This window comes from Apiospora marii (assembly GCF_038362585.1).
Source record: "Apiospora marii strain CBS 49790 chromosome Unknown utg000001l_segment0_segment0, whole genome shotgun sequence".
Classification (NCBI taxonomy): Eukaryota; Fungi; Ascomycota; class Sordariomycetes; order Amphisphaeriales; family Apiosporaceae; genus Apiospora; species Apiospora marii.
Genome location: NW_027117372.1, coordinates 905207 through 929540, shown reverse-complemented (window position 1 = coordinate 929540; position 24334 = coordinate 905207). Strand labels below are relative to the sequence as shown.

Below are 24334 nucleotides of genomic sequence, written 5' to 3'. Positions count from 1 at the left end.
TTAGTCCTTCCATGGCCTCTTCGTAACTTGTTCTCACCGCCTCGGCATGTTGTTGCGATCTCGGCAGGATGGAGCATGGGAACGGCAGCGGGCTCGAATTAAACCCGTCCGTGAACGCGAAACTGGTAGAAGCGATTAACGATTGCACATTTATCCTTTTTGTACCTTCCTTGATCACAACTCACATGTCAACATCAATGTCCTGCCCCGCCTCGTCCTTTGCGGGGGCCACATTGAAAGCCCACAGTATCCGGGCTATGTTGAGGTTGACCGATGCGGCCCCGAGATGCATGCCGGGACAGATACGGCGACCCCAGCCAAACGCGGTGTGGCCGAGGGTGCCGGGGAAGTCGCGGTCCTCGAGAAAGCGCTCTGGCTTGAACTCGTGAGGTTCCGGAAAGTCGTTTTCGTTCAGATGGACTATAGAGGAGGGAGGGGTTAATATCCGCCTGTTGCTGGCCGTGGGCGGAAAACAGCAAAACAGTAGAATATTTTAGGTATAGAGCTTACTGGTCCATAGCGGAGCAACAATGGTACTCCCCTTGGGGATGAACATGCCGTTGTACACGTCGTCGGCCGTGCTCGCGTGCGGGGTGCCGCCGAGCACGGCGACGGGCCGCCATCGAAACGTCTCGGCGGCCACGGCCCTGACGTACTCCAGGTCCTCCATGTCCTCGAACGTGGGCAGTCGGTCTCGCCCGACGACTCTGTCCAGCTCCTCCTGGGCGCGAGGGATGAAGTGCTGGCCGAATTTGACGCATGCCAAGAAGAAGCTCGCGAGCGTGCCTGCTGTCTACGGCAGAATCAAGAAGTTAGGATATGAACGTCGACATTAGGGACTGCTAATGGATGGGCTTTGGGTTACCGTTTCAATGCCCGCGCCGAAGGGCGAGCCAGCGGTGTAGGCGAGCTCCAGATCTGACATGCCCAGCGCTTCCTGTTCCTCCAGGAGATGGGTCGCGAAACAGGGCGTGGCGACGCCTCTCACGACTTTGTCCTTGGTGTCGTTCAGGAGGTCCATATACAGCTGTATGTCCTTCTGGCGCTGTTGGAGGACTTCGGCCTTCCAGGGGCGAACATGGCGGGGACGTATTTGAGTGCGGGATACCTCTCTGCCGCGTATTTGCCGGGGATGCTGCGCACACAGAGTTAGCATCTGTTACTTTCCCAATTACAGTCTGGGTATGATACAATGTTGCCCTGTTCCTTCTCGCGCGAATGGAGAGGGAGTACGAAGACTTACTTAACCGACGTCAACCTCCCCATAGCCTCAATATTCCGCCTCACCACCTCATCCCCCGCCACATCCGTCACCCGCCTCCCGTAAGTAACCAGCACAGTAACCGACGCCGCATACCTCTCCAAATGCCCCCGGAACCCGTCCGGCCGCCTCAGGAGGTCCCCGACCAGCACCGCGCTCTCGAGCGCCTGCAGCGGCCGGTAAGAAACGCTCCGGCGCTGCATGAAGCCCGAGTGCAGCAGCCGGCGCCAGCGCCGCCAAAATCCGCCGTAGGGCGCCATCAGCCCCCGCAGCCCGCCCGAGAGCAGCTCTCCGCCCACGACGAACCGCGGGCGCGACGAGTAGATGGACCCCCGCCGCTCCAGCAGGTCCCAGGCCGCGCGCGCCGAGCCCAGCACGATGGTCGGACCGGCGCCCAGGCCGGGGACGGAGACGACGTCGCCGTACTGGGCGCTTAGCTCGCGGAAGTAGAGCCAGGGCTTCGCGAGGCCGGTTTTGCCGGTTTTAGGGCCTGGGGGCAGGCGGGCGCGGTGGGCGCGGAGTTTGAGGGTTTGGTGGAGCTAGCGACATGTGAGTGTGTCTGTTGTTTGGGGGATGGAGGATGAAAGAAGGAATGCGCTTGCTGAGGGGGCTTACGGAAGGGTAGAGCAGGGTGAGGTAAGCTAGGGCGCCTGCCATCACTATGCTTAGAAGTATAGTGCCAAGCATCGTGGGTAGATTAGTGGTTGTCTGTTATACACGGACGATCCGCGTGAGTGCTGACGAATATGCAGCGGGCGATAGATACAACAGGAATGGAACTGTGCACACGGGCATCTATGCTGTTATATAAGTGCGACAAATAGGTAGCTTCCTCATCTACGCCGTAAAGAGCCAAGCAATACAACCCCGAGCCCACGGCAACGAAGACCGGTTCTCGGTTCAATGAGCCGAAGCACCATCCCCGCATTCTTCCCCAAGCGATGTAGATCCTTCCAACGCAGCATCGGCAAATTCGCAACTACTGCCGAAGCATGGCAAACTTTTCGTAATGTTTGGGGATTGAAACCCAAGTATCTAGTGTATTCCAATATCACTGTGTGCTGCTTACATGTACATGAACCTATATATATATATACGATAGCTAAGGCACCTTCGGAACCCCCGTAGCCGCCCATCTATCTATCCAGCTTTCCCGCCCCAAAATAAAATAGACACTATACAATACACAAAACCAACGCTCGCCAACCTTAGGTACTTTTTACACATCATACAGATGCCAAAACTTGGACGGCCACCCGTTCTCGCCGGTCCCCTCCTCGGGCCACTTGGCCGGCAGCTCGCCAAAGTTGAAGAAGTAGCGGCCCTTGCAGCCGTGCTCCTCGCACTTGAGGTCGCAGAGGCCGAACTTGGCGCAGAAGCAGGTGCCCGCGTTGGGGCAGTCGACGGCCGGCTGGCCGAGGATCTGGTGCCACGAGTACTCCATGACGCGGCCGCTGAACTCGTCCGTCAGGTCCGTCTCCCACAGCCACCGCCGGTACGACTTGTACTCGTCGAGCGTGCGGTTCAGCAGCCGCTCCCGCGTCGCCGCGAACTGCGCGCCGCAGTGCGTCCCCACCGACTCCGGGATCGGCCGGCCGGGGAACAGCTCCGCGTAGGCCCGCGCGTACGCCGCCTCCGTCTTGAGCCGCTGGTCCGCGTCCGGGTCGTCCCACCGCGCCGCCGCGTCCAGGTTCGGCTTCATCTCGACCGGGCAGCCCAGCAGCCACGAGCAGCGCAGCGTCGCGAAACCGTGGCTTAGCACGTACGGGATCCGGAATCTCTGCAGCACCGGGATGCCATCTGAGATGAGACGGCGTGTGAGCCAATAGCCAATGGGAGAAGAAAAAATGCACAGGGGCAGGCAGCAAGGGGGAGGGGGCTAAGCTGGGTAAGCACTTACCATAAAGGGGGTCTTCGTTATGCCATTGATATCTACGCCCATGGATAAAGATGGCCACATCAGGCAGCTTATGGTAATTATCAATTATGTACCTGCATATGAAAAGGTCAGCTTACGGCATATTCCAGTGTGTCTCGAAAACCCATTGCAGTAGGAGATCGGCGGTGGAGAGGGGTTTCGGCACACATACGTTAAGTATACGGTGCTCTCGTGTCCGATGTTATGCTTCACCGTTAACGGAGCATAGGGATCATCGGCCACATAGATGTGAGCTGGGTAATGGGGGAAATTGTCGGTGATCCATGACGTATTCTCGGCCTTTACCGACGAGACGACGAGTTCGACGCGGGCATTGGTCTGCTCCTCCGGCCTCTGCTGCTGCGTCGAGGTCGAGTGGTGTGCAAAGGGGTTCTTGTGAGCTAGGGCGGTGGAGAGGTGCTGCCCGCCCAGGCGGGTTGCAGGGAGATAGAGCCAGGAGATGAGGAAGAGCGAGAGCAGACAAGCGGAGAGCGCCAGTCGACGATACGATCTAGGGCCGGAGCTATACATGGCGTGCAGGCAGGGCAGTAGTTATTACTGGCAAAGGCTCGAAACCATGATCGATGATCAACGGCAGCAAATAGAAAAAAGTATGGAGGGAAAAGGGCAAACAAGCAGGCAAGCAAGGACGGGAACAAGGATCAAAGGGGTACGGGGATTTCGTTTGGATCGACCTTTTATGAAGATCTTTTCTTCTGTCTGGCAGCTACTTTTGCTTTTTTTTCCACGTGGTTCTTCCCTGCTTTCTCTGTTCCTGGCTGGTTAGTCAATCAGTGGGAGTTTTGACAGGTCGCGACAGTTTTGACGTTGGAAAGCTTGAGTTGGAAACCAAATTGCTTTGGATGGAGAACATGACGCGCCATCATCTCACGACAGTGCATGCGTCCCAGTGCGTCCCAGTGCGTCCCAGTGCGTCCCAGCAGGGAGGGCCGCCGCCTTTCAGGCCGGGCGCAAAAAGTGATCGCCAGGGGGCCGGCGAATTGGCAAATGAGCCAATCAAGGGCCAGGGCAGCAGCTGAGCTGTGAAACATGGACAGGGCTTCCAGCGATGCGGGCAGGGTAAAAGAGGGCGGGCCAGCAAGCCAGCAACGCCAGCGACGGAACAGACTAGCCTGCATGCAACATTCTCCCATCTGGCTGGCCCGTGGCAGATCGGGAGCTCTGACTCGACCCACTGATCCCTCCACCTCGGCACCCTCCCCAGCTTGGCCGATGAGAAATGGGAAACGTTTCCTCCGATCTGCAACGCACACGACACAGTCGTACGTGTCTGCAGATGGTTTCAAACTCGCCAAAGATAGCCCTCACCTCATGATCTCATGATATATCATCTTGCCTGGCAGCGTTTTTATCTCTCGCTGTACTTGAGGTCTTTAGGCAGAACACAGCAAACTTGTTTCAAGGTGCTTCCTGCACATACAAATGCACTTGGGCAACGTTGGGTGACCCGAGCTGCATGATTTCTAGTCTAGGTTAATGCCCGTTGGGTCCTCGTTGCACCGACGTTTTTCCCCAGCGCTGCTTGGGCATTGGATAAGAACAAAACTAACTGTACCGGACAACGGTTTCTTCCCGCCCTATAACAGCCTAATCCGGCCAAACCGCCTGCTAAATAGATCGTTCCAGTCAAACAGGAGACATAGTTGGAAAAGAACCAGATAGCCGAGACCTGCCACCAGAAACATGACATCGACACTGACACACCCATAGACATAGAAGAAAAGCGCCAAGAACCTGGCAAAGGTTTGAGGGTGCTCTCGGTGCAGCGAGAAATTCCCTCGCGTCCTGTAGAACTGTGACACGGACAGGAGCACCAGCACAACAGACTGCATGGCAATCGAGGTGATGCTGAGCGACCCACGGGTTCCCAGGCGGCCCACCGTCTTCATCTGCTTGATGAACTGGAACACCACCAGGAAGGCATCCGCCGCGCACAGGACCGTGATCCATATACTCCAGAGCATGGTGTAGGCGGCCGAGTGATGGACTTGCTCCGGCGACGAAGGCAGCGCACCCACAAACAGGAAGGCCAGCGAAATGGGGAGAGTAACTGCAGCGTAGATCCCGAGTATAAATCGCATCCGGGTGGATGTTAGTTTGTGTGCATGCGCCTCCTCTGGGAGCCAGTCCGACATCCTACGGGCACGGGCTTCGTCCGGCCCCGGAACCGTGACCACAGGCATAGTGCGATAGCGGATATATACCACCAGGCTTGGCGCTCGGCTGTCAGTATATCTATCTGCATGTACCGGATGCCAAGGGAGGGGAATTTCCTACAGAATGACTGAACAGAGCCATTGCACGGCCACCTCCACAAAACCCAGAAGCGCCGAGTAGCCTTGCCAGCCCCATATCTGGCGGCTCGCTACGCAGGTGAAGGCAGGAAAGAAGACGCTATGGCTGAGCCGGAGGGCTAGCGTGGTCGTGGAGAAGAGGCCATGGTTGAGGACGTAGTAAGGCGATATGCCTTTAGTGCCGGCCCGCCTGATGCCAATCAACTGTGGCACATACGCCGCGATAACCAACACCCACAGCAGCCTGCTTAGATATGTGATGAGCAATCTGGGTGAGTAGTTGTTCACCCGGGAATGGGAGGATGAACGGAGATGATGGAAGCTTACGTCTCAAGGACGGTGCGCGTAGTAGATTGGTACTGTGACGGGTCCTCGCAATGAGGTGATGTCATCAGAATGTCACCCATTTCGGCCGGCGCATTACAAGTTTCTCGACGTAACGATGCGGTGGTAGAGCCGTTGTCAAAGATGCTAGGGGCTTCTTTTGGGGATGCACGATCGAGGATAGAGATGGATAACTGTACGCTTGATGGACATGATTCAAGAGAAAGATGTTGAAGCCTGGAGGAGGCAGCCCCCAAGGCTAACGGACAAGAAAGCACATGGCCCCGAGCGAGCTAGTGTGTACGTGTGTAGTACTGTAGTAGGTAGGGTGTGTAAGCAGCAGCAGCAAACATGCGCCTAAGGCCTCCCGCCAGCGATCCCGTAGGTACTCAACTGGCGCACTCGCTTTATGCAAGGACACGTCAAATGTTCTAGACCCGAGTTTCAGGCACCGCAGCCGATTGGGGGGCGCGGCATTTGATGGAAGGCCGGTCCGGCAGCCTGTCATATTGGTTCGAGACCAATTGTCTTAAGTAAGTATGTGTAATCATGTTTTCGGTTTATTGGTGCGGCTCATAGCAAGCCAGTTTCTAACAGATCGAAGAACTATTACTGCTTTGTTTTAATAGCATGGCCATCTAGACGATGATGTTTCAATTGTGCTCTACTGGTAGCGAAAGACCCCTGGATCCAATAGCCTGGGAAATATACAGTACTGTTAGCCTTCTTCCACTTGCTTGGCTTCCATTTCTAGCTCTGATACTAGGGGTCGTGATAATATATATAATGCATATTATACAATATAGCGTATTATCCAAAAATAATACGCTAATGTAAGAATATTAAGCATTATTTCAATTATGTGCTCTGACCTCTCCGAATTGACGTACACTTTACGCACCTCACATTCACCTTACATTTCTAGCTACGTGCTCTCGATACTGCCACTACCACTATCGATCCTGTCGGACTAAGCTCACCACTATCGTCAATCGCCGACTTCCGCGGCCATTCCGATACCCATTTCGACGAAAACGAAGCTGGTGCGACCGGCAGTCGTTTGGCCGATATGGCTCGAGGGTGTGGCATACGTGGCTCGTGTGTGGCCGATGCGGCTCGTGTGTGGCCGATGCGGCTCGTGTGTGGCTTAAATAAGCTCCTGCCCCCTCTCATAATTCGGCACAATATGGCCATTATAGAAGCTAAGCCGGATTAGGCAGTTATGCACCATTATGCCATAATGTCCATAACGAATTTGAGACCCCTATCTGATACCACTAAAAACTCAAAGATGCTGCATGTCAAACGGTGGCAGCTAGAGGAAGGTAATGTCAAAATCGGCATTGAAAATCCACTACCAGAACATCAGGTGCAGTTCTTACCATCTCAAATATCTCTTATTGGCTATGCAATATATCCCTCGAAAGGGTGGAATTAGGGGAGAAAACTAGATAGTTTGGTTACATCAATCATACTTGCCAAATGCTTGTTTCTCTGTCTAGCATCTGTTGAAGCGACTGTGAATATGTGTGTCGGTACCTTTCTTACTAATAAGAGGAGCACAGGAGCACAGTCCCATTGCCCCTCCCCCTCCTACTACTAGCTCATCCTTGCTGAGAGGGCAGTCTCACTAGCACACAAAGCAACTAACTGCCGACGTCACCCGTTCTGCCCATTGCTTCGACCCTTGACTAGTAAATGCTTGCTTAAGAGTACAATCTTCACCCAACACAATGTCGACAGAAACAAGTAGGACCGCTATCGTGACTGGTGCTACCGGGCTGCTCGGTCGCCAAGTGACGAGAGCCTTTGAACGGGCCAAATGGAACGTCAAGGGCACTGGCTTCTCCAGAGCCGATGGCGTCGACGTCCTGAAGGTTGACCTCGCCAATGCTTCCGAGGTCGAGAAAGTTTTGGACGATGTCAAGTAAGCAAGACATGCCCCACCTGCCATATGTTCATTCTTATCATTGGTACTGACTGCTATACGAATTGCAACAGGCCCCAGGCCGTAGTCCATTGTGCGTATAGCCCAGCCTTCCTTCTTCACCGTAACTCCTTGAACTTCGTCGCTGACCAAGATTGCAGGCGCCGCCAACCGCTTCCCTGACAAGTGCGACAATGATCCCGAGGGAACGCGTGCCCTCAACGTTGCTGCAACCAAGTCGCTGGCAGGCCTCTGTGCTGCGCGCAACATATTCCTGATCTACATCTCCACTGACTATGTCTTCCCTGGCAAACCTGGAGATGCGCCGTACGAGGCAGACGCCAAGCCTCAGCCCACCAACCTGTACGGCCAGACCAAGCTGGATGGCGAGCTTGCCACGCTGCAGGAATACGAGGCCGCTGGGAAGTCGGGCCTGGGAGTCGTGATGAGAGTCCCTGTCCTCTACGGCGACGCTGAGACCCCGGCCGAGAGCGCCGTGAACGTCCTGATGGATTCGGTGTGGAAGGCTCAGGAGGAGGATGCCAAGATCAAGATGGACCACTGGGCCTTGCGCTACCCTACCAACACCGAGGACGTGGGCCGAGTCTGCCAAGGTAAGTTCGGATGTGACTTTCCTAGGGCATTGTGGCGTTCTTCAACTAACGTTATACCGCAGATGTCTCTGTGAAGTACCTTGAGGCCCAGGATCGCTCTTCCATGCCCAAGATCCTGCAGTTCTCTTCCGAGGACAAGCTCACAAAGTATGAGATCTGCAAGGTCTTCTCCGACATTATGGGACTTCCTATCACAAGGATCGAGGCGAACACGGAAGGCAATGACCCCAATGCTGCCGTTCAGAGACCCTACGACTGTCACTTGAGCACGAAGGCTCTAAAGGACCTGGGCATCAGTGTCACAACTCAAGACTTCATTGGCTGGTGGAGATGGTCGGTGAGAGCGTTCAGAAAATGAGCTGCCTATACTTAGTAGGCTACAAGACGTCTCCAGAGCATGACCGTGGGATTTAATGTCCGATTAGCGAGCATGGTGCATCAAGAATGCCATAACTAAGCTCAACTGTAGGCTAGATACATGGAAATGTTACAAGAGTCAACAAATACCGACATCACCAAAGTTGGCAGTAATTCGAATCGTATGCTGAATTCAAATAGAATGTTGGTCGGCATGCTTTTACTGATTAGCCCAGCCGTAGTTGCTTCGAAAGTGTTGCTATCTTCGAAATAGGCTTTGTCACTGCTCTGGAAATGAAGAAATCCAAACCGCGTAGACCTTTTTACAGAGTGCAAATTTCTTCAGCACTTCTTGAAATGCAACCGTTTTCCCATCAGCCTCGACTAAGATGTATACTTCTGATCAAGGTATTCAGCATGTAGTTTGAGTGACATTGCGCCGATTGCCTCTACATGCTTACCCGCCACCACCTCTAGCTGGTATTGGGAACCCCTGAACACGAAATGGCCCCCAAATGGAAATATGCCACGAAAGATCGCCTGAAGGTAAGAGCCGCAGTTTACCCGTCGAAGTACAAAGTACCCCCGAGGAGCCCAATCGTTCACAGTGGCCAAGATGAGCGGAGTACTTACTCATTTGTGTCTACAGACGCTCGTCGGCTTACGCCCATATGACGAAGGTTCCAATGACTTCGAGCCAGTTTTTGTCGGCTTCGATATCGAGGCGGTCCGGGATGAGCGCCTCAGGGCCGCGAATAGCCCGGAGTATGAGCCACGGGTTGCCGAGGTTGGGCTGGCAATTCTCGACTCTCGGGATTTCGCAGCCCCCACGAGCTCGATCCCAAGGGGCGAGCTGATACAACGCTACCGAGTCGGCGGTACCGCCTCTAGCGGGTCTCCTTCCACTGGAGCTGGAGGTGAGCCGCCCATCGCGGCCCAAGTCGGCGGTAAAATACGGATCCCTGACGGCATGTCCTGCGACGGCGGCAGGTGGCGCAACATTGTCATAGTCGGCCACTCCCCGCAAAGCGACCTGACCATGCTGAAGAACCTGGGATTGGATCTCGACGAGTGCGGGATGGGGTACGAGATCTTGGACACGCACAAATTGGCCAATGACATACTTTCGAGCGGCGGTAGCAAAGCAGAAGGCCGGAAGAGCTGGACTCTGGAGGGGGTCATGGAGCAACTGGGTTGCACGTACAACAGGAAACGGCTCCACCGTGCAATCCACGATGCGCGGTATCACTTGCAGACCATGGCCATGCTCGCCTGCCAGGCCTTCGATAGAGATCAGACCACGCCGCTGCCGATCTCGGACAACCCAAATTGCTTTGCTCCACCGCAGCAGACCGGCGAGCAGGCCAGGAGAGACCTGCTGCAAGAATGGTGTCGGGTCGAGTTCGGCGATGATGGGCAAAACTCGGAAGTCCAGCCAAGTCCGGGGCCCTCGAGAAGGCGAAGGCGAATAGTACCGAGCATGTCGGGCAAACATGGACGCCAGCGTTCAAAATCCGGGGAGCCTGCAAAATAGTTCGACCGGCTCCAGGCGAGCACCCCCCGGATGCGTCGGCTTGTTGTGACGTTTTGTGTCATGGAGCGGTACCCCATGATCGTGTTTAAAGGTTTCCGGACATTATGATAGAATATCCGGTACCCTTAAATAATATGTTTGGCGGTTAAACGACCACCCAGAAGAATAATGCACGAGCGAGCAGGAAAGACAGTAAAGCAGCGAGAGAAAGTGTATCAGTATGTGTGGTATTGTACGCTATGCTCCTTTAATCAAAAGGCTATCCAAAAACATATATGCAAAGACTCTGTATGCGGTGTTACCACGACTTCCTCGCGGCCCCTCGAAGATCGTCCACGTTGAGCATATCGACGCCCTCGGTCGTCAGGGCGTGCCAGACGCTGTTGCGCAGGCCGATGGGCCACGCGGGCAGGTCCCAGTACCGCACCGTCAGGCCCCGACGGTGAGCGCCCTTGACCTGGCCGCGGATGATGCGCAGCTGGTTCTCGGTAAGCCCGGCCCATACGCGGCCGATCGCGGATCCGAAGCTGACGCTGGCGTAGTGCGAGTTGGTGCTGTTGTAGACGGTGGGCGTGGTGACGGCGGGCGCGTCTGCGTCCGGGTCCTCCCACATCTTGTCGAGCGGGGCGTCGAAGAAGGCATCGCGGTACGTCGCGTTGGCGGTGAGCAGGTCGAAGGGCGTGTTGCCCGTCCCGACCACCGTCACCTGGCCCGGGTGTACCGTCCCGTTCTCGACGTACGTCAGCCAGCCCCGCGACCGCAGCGGCTCGAGCTGCTTCAGGACCTCGGGCCAGGTCTTGGCGCCGTCCGTCTTGACGTCGACGAGGAGCGTCAGCGACTGCGCCGGGTCGACGTCGAAGACGCCGCGGCTCGTTTCGTTTTGGCCGGCGGTGAAGCGCGTCTGCGGGTTCGCGCGCTCTAGGAGGTCGACGATGGGGTTGATGTACAGCGACTGGAAGGTCCGCGCCTCCGTCAGGGAGGCCCGGTTGTGGCCGACGTGCAAGGTGGTTGTGTTGCTGTCGTCGAGCAGCCAGACGTCGGCCTCGACGCCGATGCAGCCCGCGTGGAGGGCCGAGAAGAGGGGGACCTTCCTCCAGTAGTCGTTGTGCGAGTGGCAGTGGATCGGCTGCACGTCCCGCAGGAAGTCCGTTGGATACCATGCCAACCCTTCTGTGCCGGTGCCGGCCTTGCCCCAGTTCGCGAAGATTCTGTCGGGGTCGTCTTCCAGGCCCCATAAGCTTCGCGATATCATCAAAGCTAGATCAACCATTGCAACTAGGCCTCTGCACAACACACTATATCAGTACACAATTCCATGCTGGCGTTAGGGTTGGGAACGAGATCCGGACTTACAGTATCGTTAAAGACCATATAGTTCCACACATAAAATAGCCCATGGCCCGCCCTTTCCTCCGCTTGGGCACAAAGCGCCTCCCTTCAGAACCCGTCGAGTTTTCTTCATCGCACGATGCTGTTGAAGACCCCGTTTCACTGTCGGACCTAGACCGGGCTCGTGTGTAGAAATTGGCTTTTCTGTCCATCCTGCTCAGGAACTCGCTCAGAGTCCTCTTCTCTTTCCCCGATACACGCGGCGGGAGCTCGGCCATGTTGTTTGGTGGTGATTTTTGCCGCTATAACGAACGATATGAGGCATACATATGAGTGGGATACTGCGGGAAACCCGGAAAACAAAAGGCTGGACGGAGGGGGATCTTATAAGCGGTGTGTTTATGTCAGAATAGCAAGGTAGTTGTGCCGGTGTGCTCAGATGACGTGGGTGGTGTTGGTGGTGTTGGGTATAAGAGGTGGACCTGACAACAGGCGATCGGCGTCTTTCCTGGCGTGTATGTAGAATACCTGCGAGCTTATATCGTGTGATATTCAAAGAAAGGGAGGGGCTACCAGAAAGGGTAGGAACTGGAACTTTTGAAGGCACAGCTGACATGGGCTGAAGTGAGTACTTATCTCACACACACTCCCGCAGCCACGCACCCTCGCACCCACGCAGCCGTCAAGCCGTTTCATGGCTACTGCAACACCTAACCTATCAAGTTGCGTGATGTAAGCTAAGCTAGAAGCATCCAAGTACCGAGACTCGCAAATGTTCGTCCCTCCCATCAGATGCGTCTGGACCCTGCGGAGCCCATCTCGTGGGTGCTGGAGCGGCCATGGCGCTGGGTCCCTAGCAGAGGCACTAGATCAGGCTTGTTCTGAAGTAGCAGCAAGAATGAGACAACCCAGGCTCGCCAGGGCCCCGCGGGACGTCCAGCTGGGGGACCCGTGGCTTTTTGATTGGGTACAGCGACAGCAGCGGGGGCGGCGTGCCTGCACCTGCACCAAGCTACCGACTACTGCTACCTACCTTAGTACTTACTATACAGAGCAACCCATCATCTTCTATACGGGAAATTAGTTCAATGAGGAGCCAAGCTCATGACATGCGGCGGGAAAAGCGAGTTGAGTGGAATAAGGTTCGAGGCATCATCTCAATTGCATGGTGCCAGTCCCATTTTACCCCTCGCCAAGGCGACCGAACAACTCTCCGATGAACGAACGATGCTGATCATTGGGCTCCCGGGGGCCTCGGACTCGTCTGTCAGAAAAGATAAGCTGAGAAGTTTCATTCCTTTCGTTCGATACGGAAATAGCTCTCTAAGCGTCACACAACAGCCTGTTTCACTTCCGAAATCCCCCTCCTGCAACGCAACACTCAAGCTGAGCTGCCAGAAGGTGTTGGGGTCTGCGAAGATCCACGGTGTTTTAGTGGTTGGGGCAAGGGGGCATGGGGGGAGGAACGTGGCTTGCAGCTAGTTGGGTCTGGAGGAATCGACAAGGAGGCCGTGAGAATAAACGGTACTTCGCCTACCACTTACCTCAACTATACTAGCTTCTGTTAAGCATAGTAGAGAAAGAGATAAAGATGATTATACCACTTTTTGATGTAATCAATCAATACTTCCTATAGAATGTTTGCTTGCTGTGGTCGACGTTGCACTGTAATAGTAGTAAAAGCTTCTCGATCTCCAGCCTGATAGAGACTTGACTCAATGGTTTCTTCTTACAGGGGTTTGTAGAACGGATTCCTTGGCAAGCGCATAACACAAGCCTTGCTAGCGCTGACCTTCAAGACTGGACCAACCCTGGAAATTCTTATCTTATCCGAGGGTGGGCCCTGTTGCTGTGATTGGAAGGAAAAAGTTCGAGGCGGCCTAGCAAATGCGAGAGGCTTCAACCTAGACGAGGGTTTCAGTGACTGGCAAGGCGGATATCCTCACAACCAAGACTCGAAACACCCACCCACCGGGAAGCCGTCGCGATGCCTCACAAACACACAAGAAGAGAGAAGGACCTCTCGACGTGAGTGGCTGTCCCAGATCAATGGGCGAAATCCCCACTCCGTTCTAAGCTAATCGTCGTATCTTGAGCACAGTTTCGACCTACCGCCCACGCAAGTCGCCAAGTCCCTGCCCGTGACGAAGTCGCAAAAGAACAACCAACAGGACAAGAAGAAGAACACGCGCCAGGAGATAAAAGAGTCTAGCAAAGATGCGCCGCCCAAGAATTCAAAGCGGAAGCGCGAAACCGAGGCAAACGATGCGCCCCGCGCTTTCAGAAGGCTGATGGCCCTCTCCGGAGGAAAGAGAACACGCTCAGGCCTGGATAATGGCGACGACCACGAGTCAAAGAACAAGAAGAAGGCGAAGGCGAAGGCAGCAGCCGCTGCCGGCACATCAACCGAAACCGGGGCCACAGAAACGAAGGCAGCACCCAAGGAGACCAAGGAGGCTATCGAAATACCCAAGATTAAGCCGGGAGAACGCATGTCAGAGTACGCCGCCCGTGTCGACCAAGCGCTCCCGATTTCGGGGTTGATCGGCAAGACGGCGAAACAAGGCAAAGATCCGCTGGGAGGAAAGGTGTGGCGCACGAAGAAGGAGCGGCAGATGCACAAGCTCTACGACGAGTGGCGCGAAGAGGAGAGGAAGATCAAGGAGCAACGGGAGGAAGACCTCGAGGAGCAGGCCGAGCGAGAGGCCGAGGAAGAGGAACAGGGTATCAGCTGGAAGATCCCCAAGGAGCTCAGTGGTGCCGGGGGCAAAAAGGGCAAGAAGGGCAAGCGAGCCAGGCTTCTGGGCGAGGCCAACGATGACGAGGAGGACCCGTGGGCGGAGCTGAAGCGGAAGCGAGGAGAGTCGAGGCCGAAGCTGCATGACGTCGCGAAAGCGCCCCCGGAGCTTCACAAGATCAACACGGCAAAACTGTTGTCTGTCCGGGGCGCAGCAGTCTCGGTGGACAACGTACCCAAGGCCGCAGGCAGTCTGAGAAGGAGAGAGGAGCTACAGGGTGAGCGAGAGAAGGTCATCGCAGCCTACCGCAAGATGATGGAAAGCAAAAGTAAACCGGCGCAATAGTTGAATTGGTGCAACCAGTCCTTTAGGTTGGGGGCTTTAATGTTATAATGCTGATTATAAGCATCAAAATCATACTCTGTCCAACACCGAATCAACACATCCAATGCCGCTCAGAGCCTAGTTATGACAGCAGCTTGGATTGGTTCATCGTTTTGACGATCGGCCAATTTCCATTATGTCATTTTCTACTCTGGACGAGGCTGTGTGCTGTTGGATGTGTATATTGTCTGCAATTATATTGATGGCATGATGATTGACATGTAGGATCACAATCCATGCTCATCGGTGCTGCTGTTGTTGGGTGTAAGCAAGTGCTACTGGCGAGTGATCTGAAGTGATAGTTGCTCCGGCACGGTACGGGGTGTCTGAAGTGAAGTGTGAGGAGGGGCAGATCAAAAGCATCAGCCCCACACCCTCCTACCCCACGCTTTGACAAGCTCCAAAGCGTACAGCGGGTGTCAGTTTGATTTCGTTCTGGCCTTGGGTTGGGTAAATTTTACCAAATTTTCCAGAGCACCACACTTCGAGCCCAGCTGCTGGCTCTTTTCTCCTCGCGATTTTTTTAGCCATTCCCATATTGACACGATACAGCACAGAGACGTTTCTGTAATCAGAAACACAGTGACAAAATTCAATTCAGGCCGCGTATCTGAACATCGCATTCGCAAACGAATTCGACGCCTCATACCGGTCTCCAGGCAACTCATCGTTGTGTTACGCCTGTTCGGATAAAGCGACTCACTCACAAGCCCACCCTATTAATCATAACATACCCCTGCATTTGGCCGACTGGGCTTGGATTTGATCAACCTCTCAGGAATCCCCTGAATGATATTTGAGGCAGCAGTTGATCTGAAAATGGTAATTGTGCAGCCGTAGCCGCGCGCGCAAGGTACTTACCCGTATCAGGTGTTTAGGAGGTGGGAAGTCAACCCATCCTCGGACATACTTGCATTCATTCCCTTCAACTAGATGTACCAACGAAATCGAGACCATGGATCGGGGACTCGACGACTTGGTTGAATGGCTCCTCACGGAGATCGGATTCTCTGGCTTGGAAGGTAAGTCCAACCAGCTCAGTCCTCATAAGCTGCACTTGCTAACTCGATGCCTGCTAGGTTTCTCGGCTCTTCATATGGTGAAGGCCGTCAAGACATTTTACATCCAGAGTAAAGTCGGAGCTGAAGGTTCTGGTACGGATGCAACGCCACCGCTACCATCTTCCGAGGTTGTTCACAGCCAAGAAGTGGGTGAAAGCGACATCATCCAAGCAAGCGTCGTCTGGAACTGGCTTACAGCTCGGAACGATGTAATCGTTGGTGAAGATAATCGCTTCAGGGGCATCTCCCTCAAGGAGGCACTTGATCTCTCCGGCTATGTCCCCTCCACGGCACCTCTCGTTGCTGGAAGCTCCGGCGAAACAATGTCCGCAGCGAATGCAACCACCGGCCCAGCGACTCAAGGATCTTCGGCGAGTAATGAAGGTGCTGGCACCGATGGTAGAAGATCTGGGAAATCGACACGTCAAGTCGCACCACGGCTGCATCTTTCGGAAGAGAGGTTATGGAAGGCGATAACTGGACATCAGCCCGATCTCAAGAAAGTTCCTCAATTCGAATGGCAGGCTTTGGTAGCCATTGCTTCTGTCAGGGAAGTGGGAATCCTTCAGGGCGACCTAGTCAGGCTCACTAGCCAGGATAAACGCTCACTTCCCACACGGACAGACGCACTGGCGCGGAAAGGCTATATCGTGAAGCAACCTGTAATGCTGCGAGGTTGTCGAACAAGCAAGATCTGGCTGGCTCAATTCGCACACCATGCCAAACAGGAAACCATCAACGAGGGACTTGCATCCGCCAAAGTTGACTTGTCAAGAGAAACGTTGACAAGGAACTGGGAACCGGTCCCCTTCAGCCATTTCTGGAATGGTGCAAGAGTTGATCACATCGCACTCGCACAGGGGTTTTTGGCTATAGTGAAAGCATTCGGCAAGATCCGGTATTGTGATATCCGTATCAAGCTTGATATTGTAGGCAAGACTTCACAGATGCGAGCGATGGGAAAGTCCTCGAGATGGTTTGCACACCGCGGCATCGTCGAATTCAGACCAATGAAGGCGCCTGATAGTAACCGGGTCTTCAAGGATTGCGTTGAGTTCATCCGCGATCCAACAGCAGAGGAATGGCAAGCCTTCAGAAAGACCCCGACAACCAGGATGAGGCTGAAAGACCCATCGTCGCATCGCAAAGACAAGTCTGCTGCATCGCGCCATGACTCAGCGAGGACAGGCTCGAAGCTGTCGCGATCAGCCCAGAATGAGTTGAAAAACGAGCAGGCACTCATAGCCAAACTTCCCAGCCCAGACATGATAAGGCTCTCGGCATGGAACCCGTATAAACCCCTGATCAACACCGTTTTTGACATCATTCAGCGGTCTGGGACTGAGGGTACATCGAATTTGAACATCGGATACTTCCTGCTGGGTTGGCCTTATCGGAAATGGATTTTCTCCATGACGACTCTACTTGGCCAACAACGTGTACACCCCGAACACCTGAAAGCTTTCTCGGTCACTGCACAACTCGCCCGGCGCGGGAAGACTATGACGTACAGCTTCTTCGCCACCAGCAACATCAAGCCGGAAAACGACAGTTCCAGGCCTGCCCCTGATGGGGAACAGCAAGAAACTGCTGATAACGCAATAACCTCTGATGCTCTACCGACAGACCTGAACATCAAATATGGCTTCTCACGTCCCTCCACCAAGGTTTTCTTGAGGAACTCTTCGGCCAAGTACGTTTCTATGCCGAAGAAAAGGGAGCTGATGCCGCCAGTCAATCCCTCAGAACCCAACACACCAGCCAAGCAGTCAATCTCTCGGACCCGTCAGCTTAGACAGCCACAAGCCGGTCATGACGAAGAAGACTCAGCTTCCGAGCAACCTAACGAAACACCAACAAAGCGGAAGCGGTTGCTAAGGGGTAGGAAATCTCCGACCCCAAGTCTGACTGATCAAATGGACGATATGCAACCCGAACACATGGATGTAGACGATCTTCAGCCAGCTGAGAATGCCAGTGCTGTGAAATCGTCGAGTGAAGCAAAGCCTAATCCTATGCCGCCCCCTCCACGGCCGTTAGGGGTATTCTATGGCCAGCCGAACTCGCTAGATCCTCGGAAAACCAAAGGCCGGAAACGGAAGTCGTTAGTGCTCGTAATCAGACACCCTTCTCTCAAAACACCAAGCGAGACTGTCCAACAGAAAGAAACGCACGATGGACCCTTGGACACAACGCCAAAACACCAGCAGCCAACGCCCATGCATCCTGTGGAGGAATCAGCAGCCGTCTATAAGGACATGGTCGCTGAAAGTAAATCAAGCAGTACTGAACCTCCTGCTACCCCTGTTCCCGAAATGGTGCTAGAGACGCCTCTGCCAGCTCATCAAGAGAACAACTCAACTCCATCTGATGGTACTGCGCCAGCTCAGCCGGCTAACCAAGATAATACCTCTACTCCGGCTGATGGGGCAACGCCTGGTAATAAACGTTCTAGACGCGGCGGCGACAAGCGATTCACCTGTGAGACGTGTGGTAACAGTTGGAAGAATAACAACGGCTTGGAATACCACGTGAAGAAGTCTCAAACTGCTTGCAACCCTACCTGGGTACCACCGCCACCTAGTCTTGAGACCCTATCAGTTCGACGTGCGAAACCGAAGGAGCCTCCCCTACCAAAGACGTTGACCACACCTTCCAAGAGTCCTATGAAGGACCGCCAATACTCCCAGGCAGCACTGCCCACCAAACGCCCGAATCGTGCTCGGATTGATACCCCGCAAGAAACAAGCCCTGTGAAAGGGGTTAAATCACATCAAAGTACTGTTCTGCTTAGCGTGGGGCAAATACATAATGGGCCTGATCTTGCCCCAGCTATAAGATGTGCTCCTCCTAGGGCAGATGAGAACACCAATGGTACTGCACAGAATGTCTGTGTCCCTCCTTTGACTTCGAAGCCGCCGATGACCACGGATAGCCCAATGGTGACAGAGTCAAATGCCGGTGCTGTGCTCCCGGGAAGCAATGTGGCACGCTCATCCCCTTACCCGTTTGGTGGCATGGAACCTTCAGGGACTACATCTACACCTATGCCAACGCCTACGCCAGTGCTCAGTTTGCCAGATCGTGCGACGCCCGACTATCCTTTACCTATTCCCAAACATAACGTAACACTTCCAGCCCAAGCTTCACAGGGGACACCTTCCAGCGGCAGTAATATCGGTGGAACCGTTGCTCCTACTCCGGCGGCTCAACGCGAAGCAAAGCGAACTATCAAAGCAATGGGTGTGCAGAGACGAATCCGCACAACGAGTCTCATCGAAGAACTCCTTCGTGACAACGGAGGGGCTTTCCCTGGTGACCAGGCACTGCAAGTTGTGATTGCATCCATTTGGCCCCGCAGGTTCAACGACGACGTTGATCCACCCGATCAAAAAACTTGTGATAATATCGTCAAGAAGATGATAGGAGCCAAGGTTCTCAGGCAAGATTATTACGGTTTCAGGGACTATGAGGGGAATGTCAAGTCCATCTCAGTGATATCCAAAGCCAGTGATGGACAGGGAGAAGCGGCGCTGGCGGAGAAGATCCTAGGGATCAAAGCAAAGGCCATTGAGTTGTATCCCGACCTTTATATCCCTCCTGGGTTGAGTATGTTGCTTGGAGGACCGCCTCAAACTGAAACCTCCGGCATTGGCGAGGCGGGATCGATTCCTACGGCATTTACCAGCATTGCCAAGGGCTCCGTACGAAAAAGCGTCCTCACCCTGGATTACCATATGCCTCAAGAGTCATCAACGCTGTCACGGAGTGTACCCACGGTGGACCGAGTCGCGTTGTACGAGTCTAACAAGAGGGCTCAACCGGAGTCAGCGGACCCTAACGAAGAGAGTTCGAGGCTTGCAAAACGACAAAAAGTAGATGGGCACGATGAGGGCGGCTACAATCCCACTATGCCTCAACAGCGACGCTTGTCTATTCGCCCTGATTTCGCAATAGATCCCAGTCTGACTTCCCCGGCAACGCAAACAGAAGCAACTGTGCCATTTGGCCAATTCACTGAGGGTATGGAGCTCGACGCTACCACCTCTCTAGCTTCTAAGACCGCTGGCCGCGGGCGTGGTCGTGGCCGTGGGGGTGGCCGAGGCAGGGGACAGGGACGAGGACGAGGACGGGGCGGCAGCACTACAACTCGTGGACGCGGTGGACAAGGCACGGGCCGGGGCCGTGGTCGCAAGCGTGCCAATGTTGCCCTCGATGACAGCCATTCCGCCCGCCAGGCCAAGGCTGCGAAATACACTACCACGACGGAAGGCGACCTCAGCGTTCTCTGGAATCTCGATGAAGATCTCCCTAACGTGCAGCGGGCAATCAAATTCTCGGAATCGGCTCGGGTACTCTATCCCCAGCCCTTCGAGCTTACAGCAATGCAGCAAGATGACTCTGATGAGGACGATGATGAGGATAGGTTCCTTGCAGAAATACCACCACAGCGTGAGTCTCCGCCCAGCGCAAGTAACATGGTGGACACAGAGGCACATGCAAACAATAATAATCCCACTGTGCGTTTTGCTCGCACGGTTTGCGTCGAAGCTCTTGGTGATGGTATCTGGCCTGCAAACCTCCCCAAAGGCTACAAGCCTGGTGGCCGTGGTGAGAGTTTCAGGATGGTTGGCAAATTCCCGACTTCCCAATGGTTCTTCAGGGAAAACCTCCCGCAAAACGCCCAGGAACTGCTGCAAATGGCAACAGCCGCCAACGAAAAGCTTCCACGAAACGGAACCCCACTAGGATCCGACTATGAGGAGTTTCTTCAGAACGTCACGAGCATTGAATCTTGGGAGTTGTCATCGGAAGGTGTATACTTACAGTTCTCTGGTACAGCTGCACCAGATTACGTTTTCATCTCTGTCGGCGTAGATGGAAAACACACAGGCCCAGGTGCATCACCGAAGCTTGAATGGCGGGACGACTTGCAGTACACCCCCGCCAACATACCACAAGAGATCACCGAGGCCCCTCCGGATGACGAGATTTGTGTACCCTCGCAGATCGGACTTGTAGGGGCGGGTGATGCCGTGGCCCAGCCCATGGCGCAACCTGTACCACCACCCGAGGAAGAGACGAATGAGAACCCACCTCCTCGTAAGCGGAGAAGATACAAACGACGCACCGGGCCAATAACGATACGTCGTGATATTGTTTACAAGACCCGCCCGCTGAGCGAACTACCTCCGCTATCCAGGGGTCGCTGGAACCAGCGCAGCGAAGCTGCTGCTGAAGTCGGCCTCCTTGACGGAGAGCACCACCTATTAGTCGGGTTTCTCATACTCAAGGCGCTGGTTGGTGGTGTCGAGAAGATTGTCGACTGGGGTATGCTCATCAGGCTTTTCCCGCAGATGTCTCTGTCTGGCCTTAGGCGGTTCTGGTCCAAGATGGGCAGAGAGCGCAGGAGCTTCATTGATGCGTTTAATACACGTTTCCCGGCCGCGTTTCTGGAAGCCTATGAACAGGGCAAGCTGCCTCCGATAGACTACGAGAACCTCGAAGCGTACGATTGGAAGACATTGATTAACTGGGCTGCCAAGCTCAAGACGCACCAGCAAGTTGAGCTTCCCCCACGGCGAGAAGTGCTCGAGGACCGATACATGCTTCAAGAACCGTCCGAGATCGAAGCCAGATGGCGAGACGAATGGTTCGGCCCGATCACATCAGCCTACGCACGCATCGATGGTTCGGGCGGCGAACCTCTGACGGTTCCCCTGAGCAGCGGCGCCGACGATGATGTGATCATGAAACTGGCAATATCGTGGATCAAGGCTCTTTGCAACAGCAAGTCGCGTTGTACCGTGGGCGAGGATGTGCGAGATGGCCTGGCTAAGCTCGGAAGGGACAACATGGACAAGAAAACGCTTAACACTCTGCTCGAACGGGCCGTGACGAGTCTCATACACGACCGAGTGATTTCCAGGGTGAAAGGCAAGTTCATGGGACAGGTCTTCAAACTCAATAACAACTTTGAGAAAAAGGCTGAGAAGCTTGCCAACATTGAAAAGTTCGCCGAGGCTTCGAGGTTCAAGGCGGAGCTGGACATGTGTTTCCGCAGCGGCGAGACCATGCTCGTGCCCCTCGACGCCAACCCCGGCACCATCATGGCCATCATCAACCTCCAGGCCGAGGACAGAATCGCGTTCCAGCACGTCAACTTCCCCGACGTGCCCTTCGGCTTCGAGCCCAGCAACTACGAGGGCCGCATGTTCCCCAAGAGCTACTACAGCTTTGACGTACGGCTCCACCCCACCGACAAGTACCTCTACAGCGAAGACATACCCATGGTAGCAGAGGCCAACCACCTGCCGGTTCCCGAGAGAGGCCCCGTCGGCGAGCTTCCCATCTGGCGCGACTTCTTCGGCAACCTGGAGGCGGACCGCTGGGTCCAGTATGTTTGCCTGGTCGTATTTGCGCTCGCTACCAAGGGCCCGCTCAACGCCGAGAGCGCGGCGACCCTGCTGCATCCGATGGTCGAGGTCTTCGAGGTCAACCTGATCGTCCAGTGGATCCAGAGCCTGGGGATCCTGAGCTCGACGGCGGATGGTCATGGTTGGACGGTGGGCGAGTGGTGGTGGCTCATTATCGGAAATATGGTAGACCTCAAGGGGAAAGGGGTTGCCGCGGCATGATTGATTTTGCCATACTCGGCGACGGGTATTAAATGGCAGATCTCAGGGGCAAAGATTGCTGCGAAGCTCTGAAGGGCGTGCTGGCTTGGTAGCAGAACATGCGTTAGATACCTTAATGCAGAATGTCACAAGCGTCTGCCTTTCATGTACATATTACAATTTTGGTCAACCTACTATAAGATAACATGTACAGTACGTGATGTAAGCTTTTGTCCATGCCTATCTGCATTAAGAGTGTGCATGTAAGGAAAGGAAAGATGGTGATTCAGCTTCTTCATGACCTTCCCTTCAAACCTTCCAAATGCCTTTGTTCACTATACACAGCTGAATGTTCGGTGATTTCCCTATTCGAGCTCCAGAATTGCAAAACGAGGAGATTAGACCCAACCATGTATACTGACCGGATGTGAGAGTGATGGATGTTAGTCAGCTCTTTTGCAGGCTCTCCGGTCCAACGAAAATCAAATCAGACAGAGGCCTTGGAAACAAACACCATGTAGTGTGTATAATTCCATGAATTTTATTGATATCTGTCGAGGGGTAAAGGCAAGCTGCAATGCGCTACCAAGGTCGGTCCATAGAATACCACATCGACTGCCTACTGCACTTTAGGGGCAACCGCAAGCCTTCGCTCCCTTCATCCTCGTACCGTAAATGCAAAACGCCAGGCGCCGCGCCGTGCCAAGTCAGCCCATACCGTTAAATAAAAAAGACACGTCTCTATCAAGCGGAGCTTCAAAAACCATAGCCGCCCGCGTCGTCAGCTCGTATTTCGTTTTCATGTCCCAACGACTCCCTCCGTCTCTACCTCTCTTCCTCTCGGTCTCTAGCCCGCTCAGTAGCCGACCAAGATCTTGAAGAGCATGGCGATCAGTAGGCCCACGAGCACCATGATGGCGTAGTCGATCCATACGGGCACGTCGGCGTTGGCGCCGGCTCGGTGGTGGTGGTTATGCGCCATCGGCCACTGCTGCGGCGCAGCCGCGACCGGTGCCTGGTGGCCCGCCGCAGGTCCCGGGAGCGGAATGGTTCTCGTCGGCTGCGGCACGCCCTGTCCCGGTCTCGCGGGGGGCATCGGCGCCGTCTGCACGAAGCCCTCGGCCAGGTGCGCCGACTCTGTCTCCTCCTCCCCGGTCGTGTTGTTTGTTGTTGATGTTGTCGTAGTCGTCGTTGTTGCGCGCTCTGCTGCTGCACTACTGCCACCGTCCTCCGGCGTCTTGGTCTTCTTCTCCCCCATCTCGTCACGGAACCCCATCCTAAGCTCCGCGGGAATCTCGACCTCCTCCCGCTTCCGCCTATTCTTCTCGCCTTCCTCCTCCTCGTCGAGCCGGCGGCACTCGGCCTCGACTTCTCCAATGATAGCCTCGTTGCTCTTGCCGCACGCGGCGCAGGTCCAGGCGCGGCTCTCGCCCGCGAGGCGCCTTCTCACGTTCTCGGCCGAGTTGAGCCCGCCGATCTGGCCCGCGGCGTCCGTCTCCATGAAGGCGCGCAGGGCGACGAGGGCGGTGCGCACCCCCCACGCCGGCTGCCACGTCTCCTCGTGGTGGCCCGAGATGCTGAGGCAGATCTCGCGGTTGGCCTCGAAGCGGCCCGAGGGCGTGCTGAACCGGAACATGGGCGGGCGCAGCGGGTACGTCGGCGGCAGCACGATGCGGCCGTGGTAGATGCCCTCGGAAAAGGCCGAGTGCGGGGGCCCGCGCAGGGTGAAGTGCCACTCGAACAGGTCCGTCTCGAGGGGCGTGGCCGTGTAGTCGGGCGAGGGCGACGAGGACAGCTCGGCGGCTTCTTTTACTGGGTGCGGGGAAAACGCCGTTGGGTTAGCGACGGGCCGGACAGACGATGCATCACCAAGAGAGAGGGGGGGAGAGGATCGGAACCGACTTACAGATGCGCCGTATGGTGGGCGATTTGGAGTTGAACTTGGGTGTTGCCAT

General features: G+C 55.0%; 9 protein-coding genes across 9 annotated transcripts; 4 read left to right on the top strand and 5 right to left on the bottom strand.

The window, feature by feature from the left end:
- Positions 1-181: 181 nt before the first annotated feature.
- Positions 182-1918, bottom strand: PG985_000306 (cytochrome P450; the record flags this gene model as incomplete). Its single annotated transcript, XM_066820075.1, has 5 exons — positions 182-420; positions 511-793; positions 866-1112; positions 1244-1800; positions 1877-1918. The coding sequence occupies 5 exons, from the start codon at positions 1916-1918 to the stop codon at positions 182-184; spliced, it is 1368 nt and encodes a 455-aa protein (XP_066690954.1).
- Positions 1919-2480: 562 nt separating this feature from the next.
- PG985_000305 (uncharacterized protein) lies at positions 2481-3710 on the bottom strand (the record flags this gene model as incomplete). The annotated part of the gene is made up of 2 exons (XM_066820074.1): positions 2481-3061; positions 3278-3710. 2 exons carry the CDS (start codon positions 3708-3710, stop codon positions 2481-2483), a joined length of 1014 nt encoding a protein of 337 aa, XP_066690953.1.
- Positions 3711-3970: 260 nt separating this feature from the next.
- PG985_000304 (uncharacterized protein) lies at positions 3971-5901 on the bottom strand (the record flags this gene model as incomplete). The annotated part of the gene is made up of 5 exons (XM_066820073.1): positions 3971-4470; positions 4621-4652; positions 4905-5423; positions 5478-5762; positions 5822-5901. 5 exons carry the CDS (start codon positions 5899-5901, stop codon positions 3971-3973), a joined length of 1416 nt encoding a protein of 471 aa, XP_066690952.1.
- A 1650-nt stretch (positions 5902-7551) lies between these two features.
- Positions 7552-8717, top strand: PG985_000303 (Methionine adenosyltransferase 2 subunit beta; the record flags this gene model as incomplete). Its single annotated transcript, XM_066820072.1, has 4 exons — positions 7552-7745; positions 7820-7839; positions 7907-8359; positions 8422-8717. 4 exons carry the CDS (start codon positions 7552-7554, stop codon positions 8715-8717), a joined length of 963 nt encoding a protein of 320 aa, XP_066690951.1.
- Positions 8718-9220: 503 nt separating this feature from the next.
- Positions 9221-10250, top strand: PG985_000302 (uncharacterized protein; the record flags this gene model as incomplete). The annotated part of the gene is made up of 2 exons (XM_066820071.1): positions 9221-9262; positions 9366-10250. 2 exons carry the CDS (start codon positions 9221-9223, stop codon positions 10248-10250), a joined length of 927 nt encoding a protein of 308 aa, XP_066690950.1.
- A 298-nt stretch (positions 10251-10548) lies between these two features.
- Positions 10549-11857, bottom strand: PG985_000301 (uncharacterized protein; the record flags this gene model as incomplete). Its single annotated transcript, XM_066820070.1, has 2 exons — positions 10549-11533; positions 11604-11857. The coding sequence occupies 2 exons, from the start codon at positions 11855-11857 to the stop codon at positions 10549-10551; spliced, it is 1239 nt and encodes a 412-aa protein (XP_066690949.1).
- A 1709-nt stretch (positions 11858-13566) lies between these two features.
- On the top strand, positions 13567-14662 carry PG985_000300 (uncharacterized protein; the record flags this gene model as incomplete). Its single annotated transcript, XM_066820069.1, has 2 exons — positions 13567-13607; positions 13681-14662. 2 exons carry the CDS (start codon positions 13567-13569, stop codon positions 14660-14662), a joined length of 1023 nt encoding a protein of 340 aa, XP_066690948.1.
- A 4339-nt stretch (positions 14663-19001) lies between these two features.
- On the top strand, positions 19002-22400 carry PG985_000299 (uncharacterized protein; the record flags this gene model as incomplete). Its single annotated transcript, XM_066820068.1, has 1 exon — positions 19002-22400. The coding sequence occupies one exon, from the start codon at positions 19002-19004 to the stop codon at positions 22398-22400; it is 3399 nt and encodes a 1132-aa protein (XP_066690947.1).
- Positions 22401-23235: 835 nt separating this feature from the next.
- PG985_000298 (ubiquitin-conjugating enzyme/RWD-like protein) lies at positions 23236-24334 on the bottom strand (the record flags this gene model as incomplete). Its single annotated transcript, XM_066820067.1, has 2 exons — positions 23236-24191; positions 24286-24334. The coding sequence occupies 2 exons, from the start codon at positions 24332-24334 to the stop codon at positions 23236-23238; spliced, it is 1005 nt and encodes a 334-aa protein (XP_066690946.1).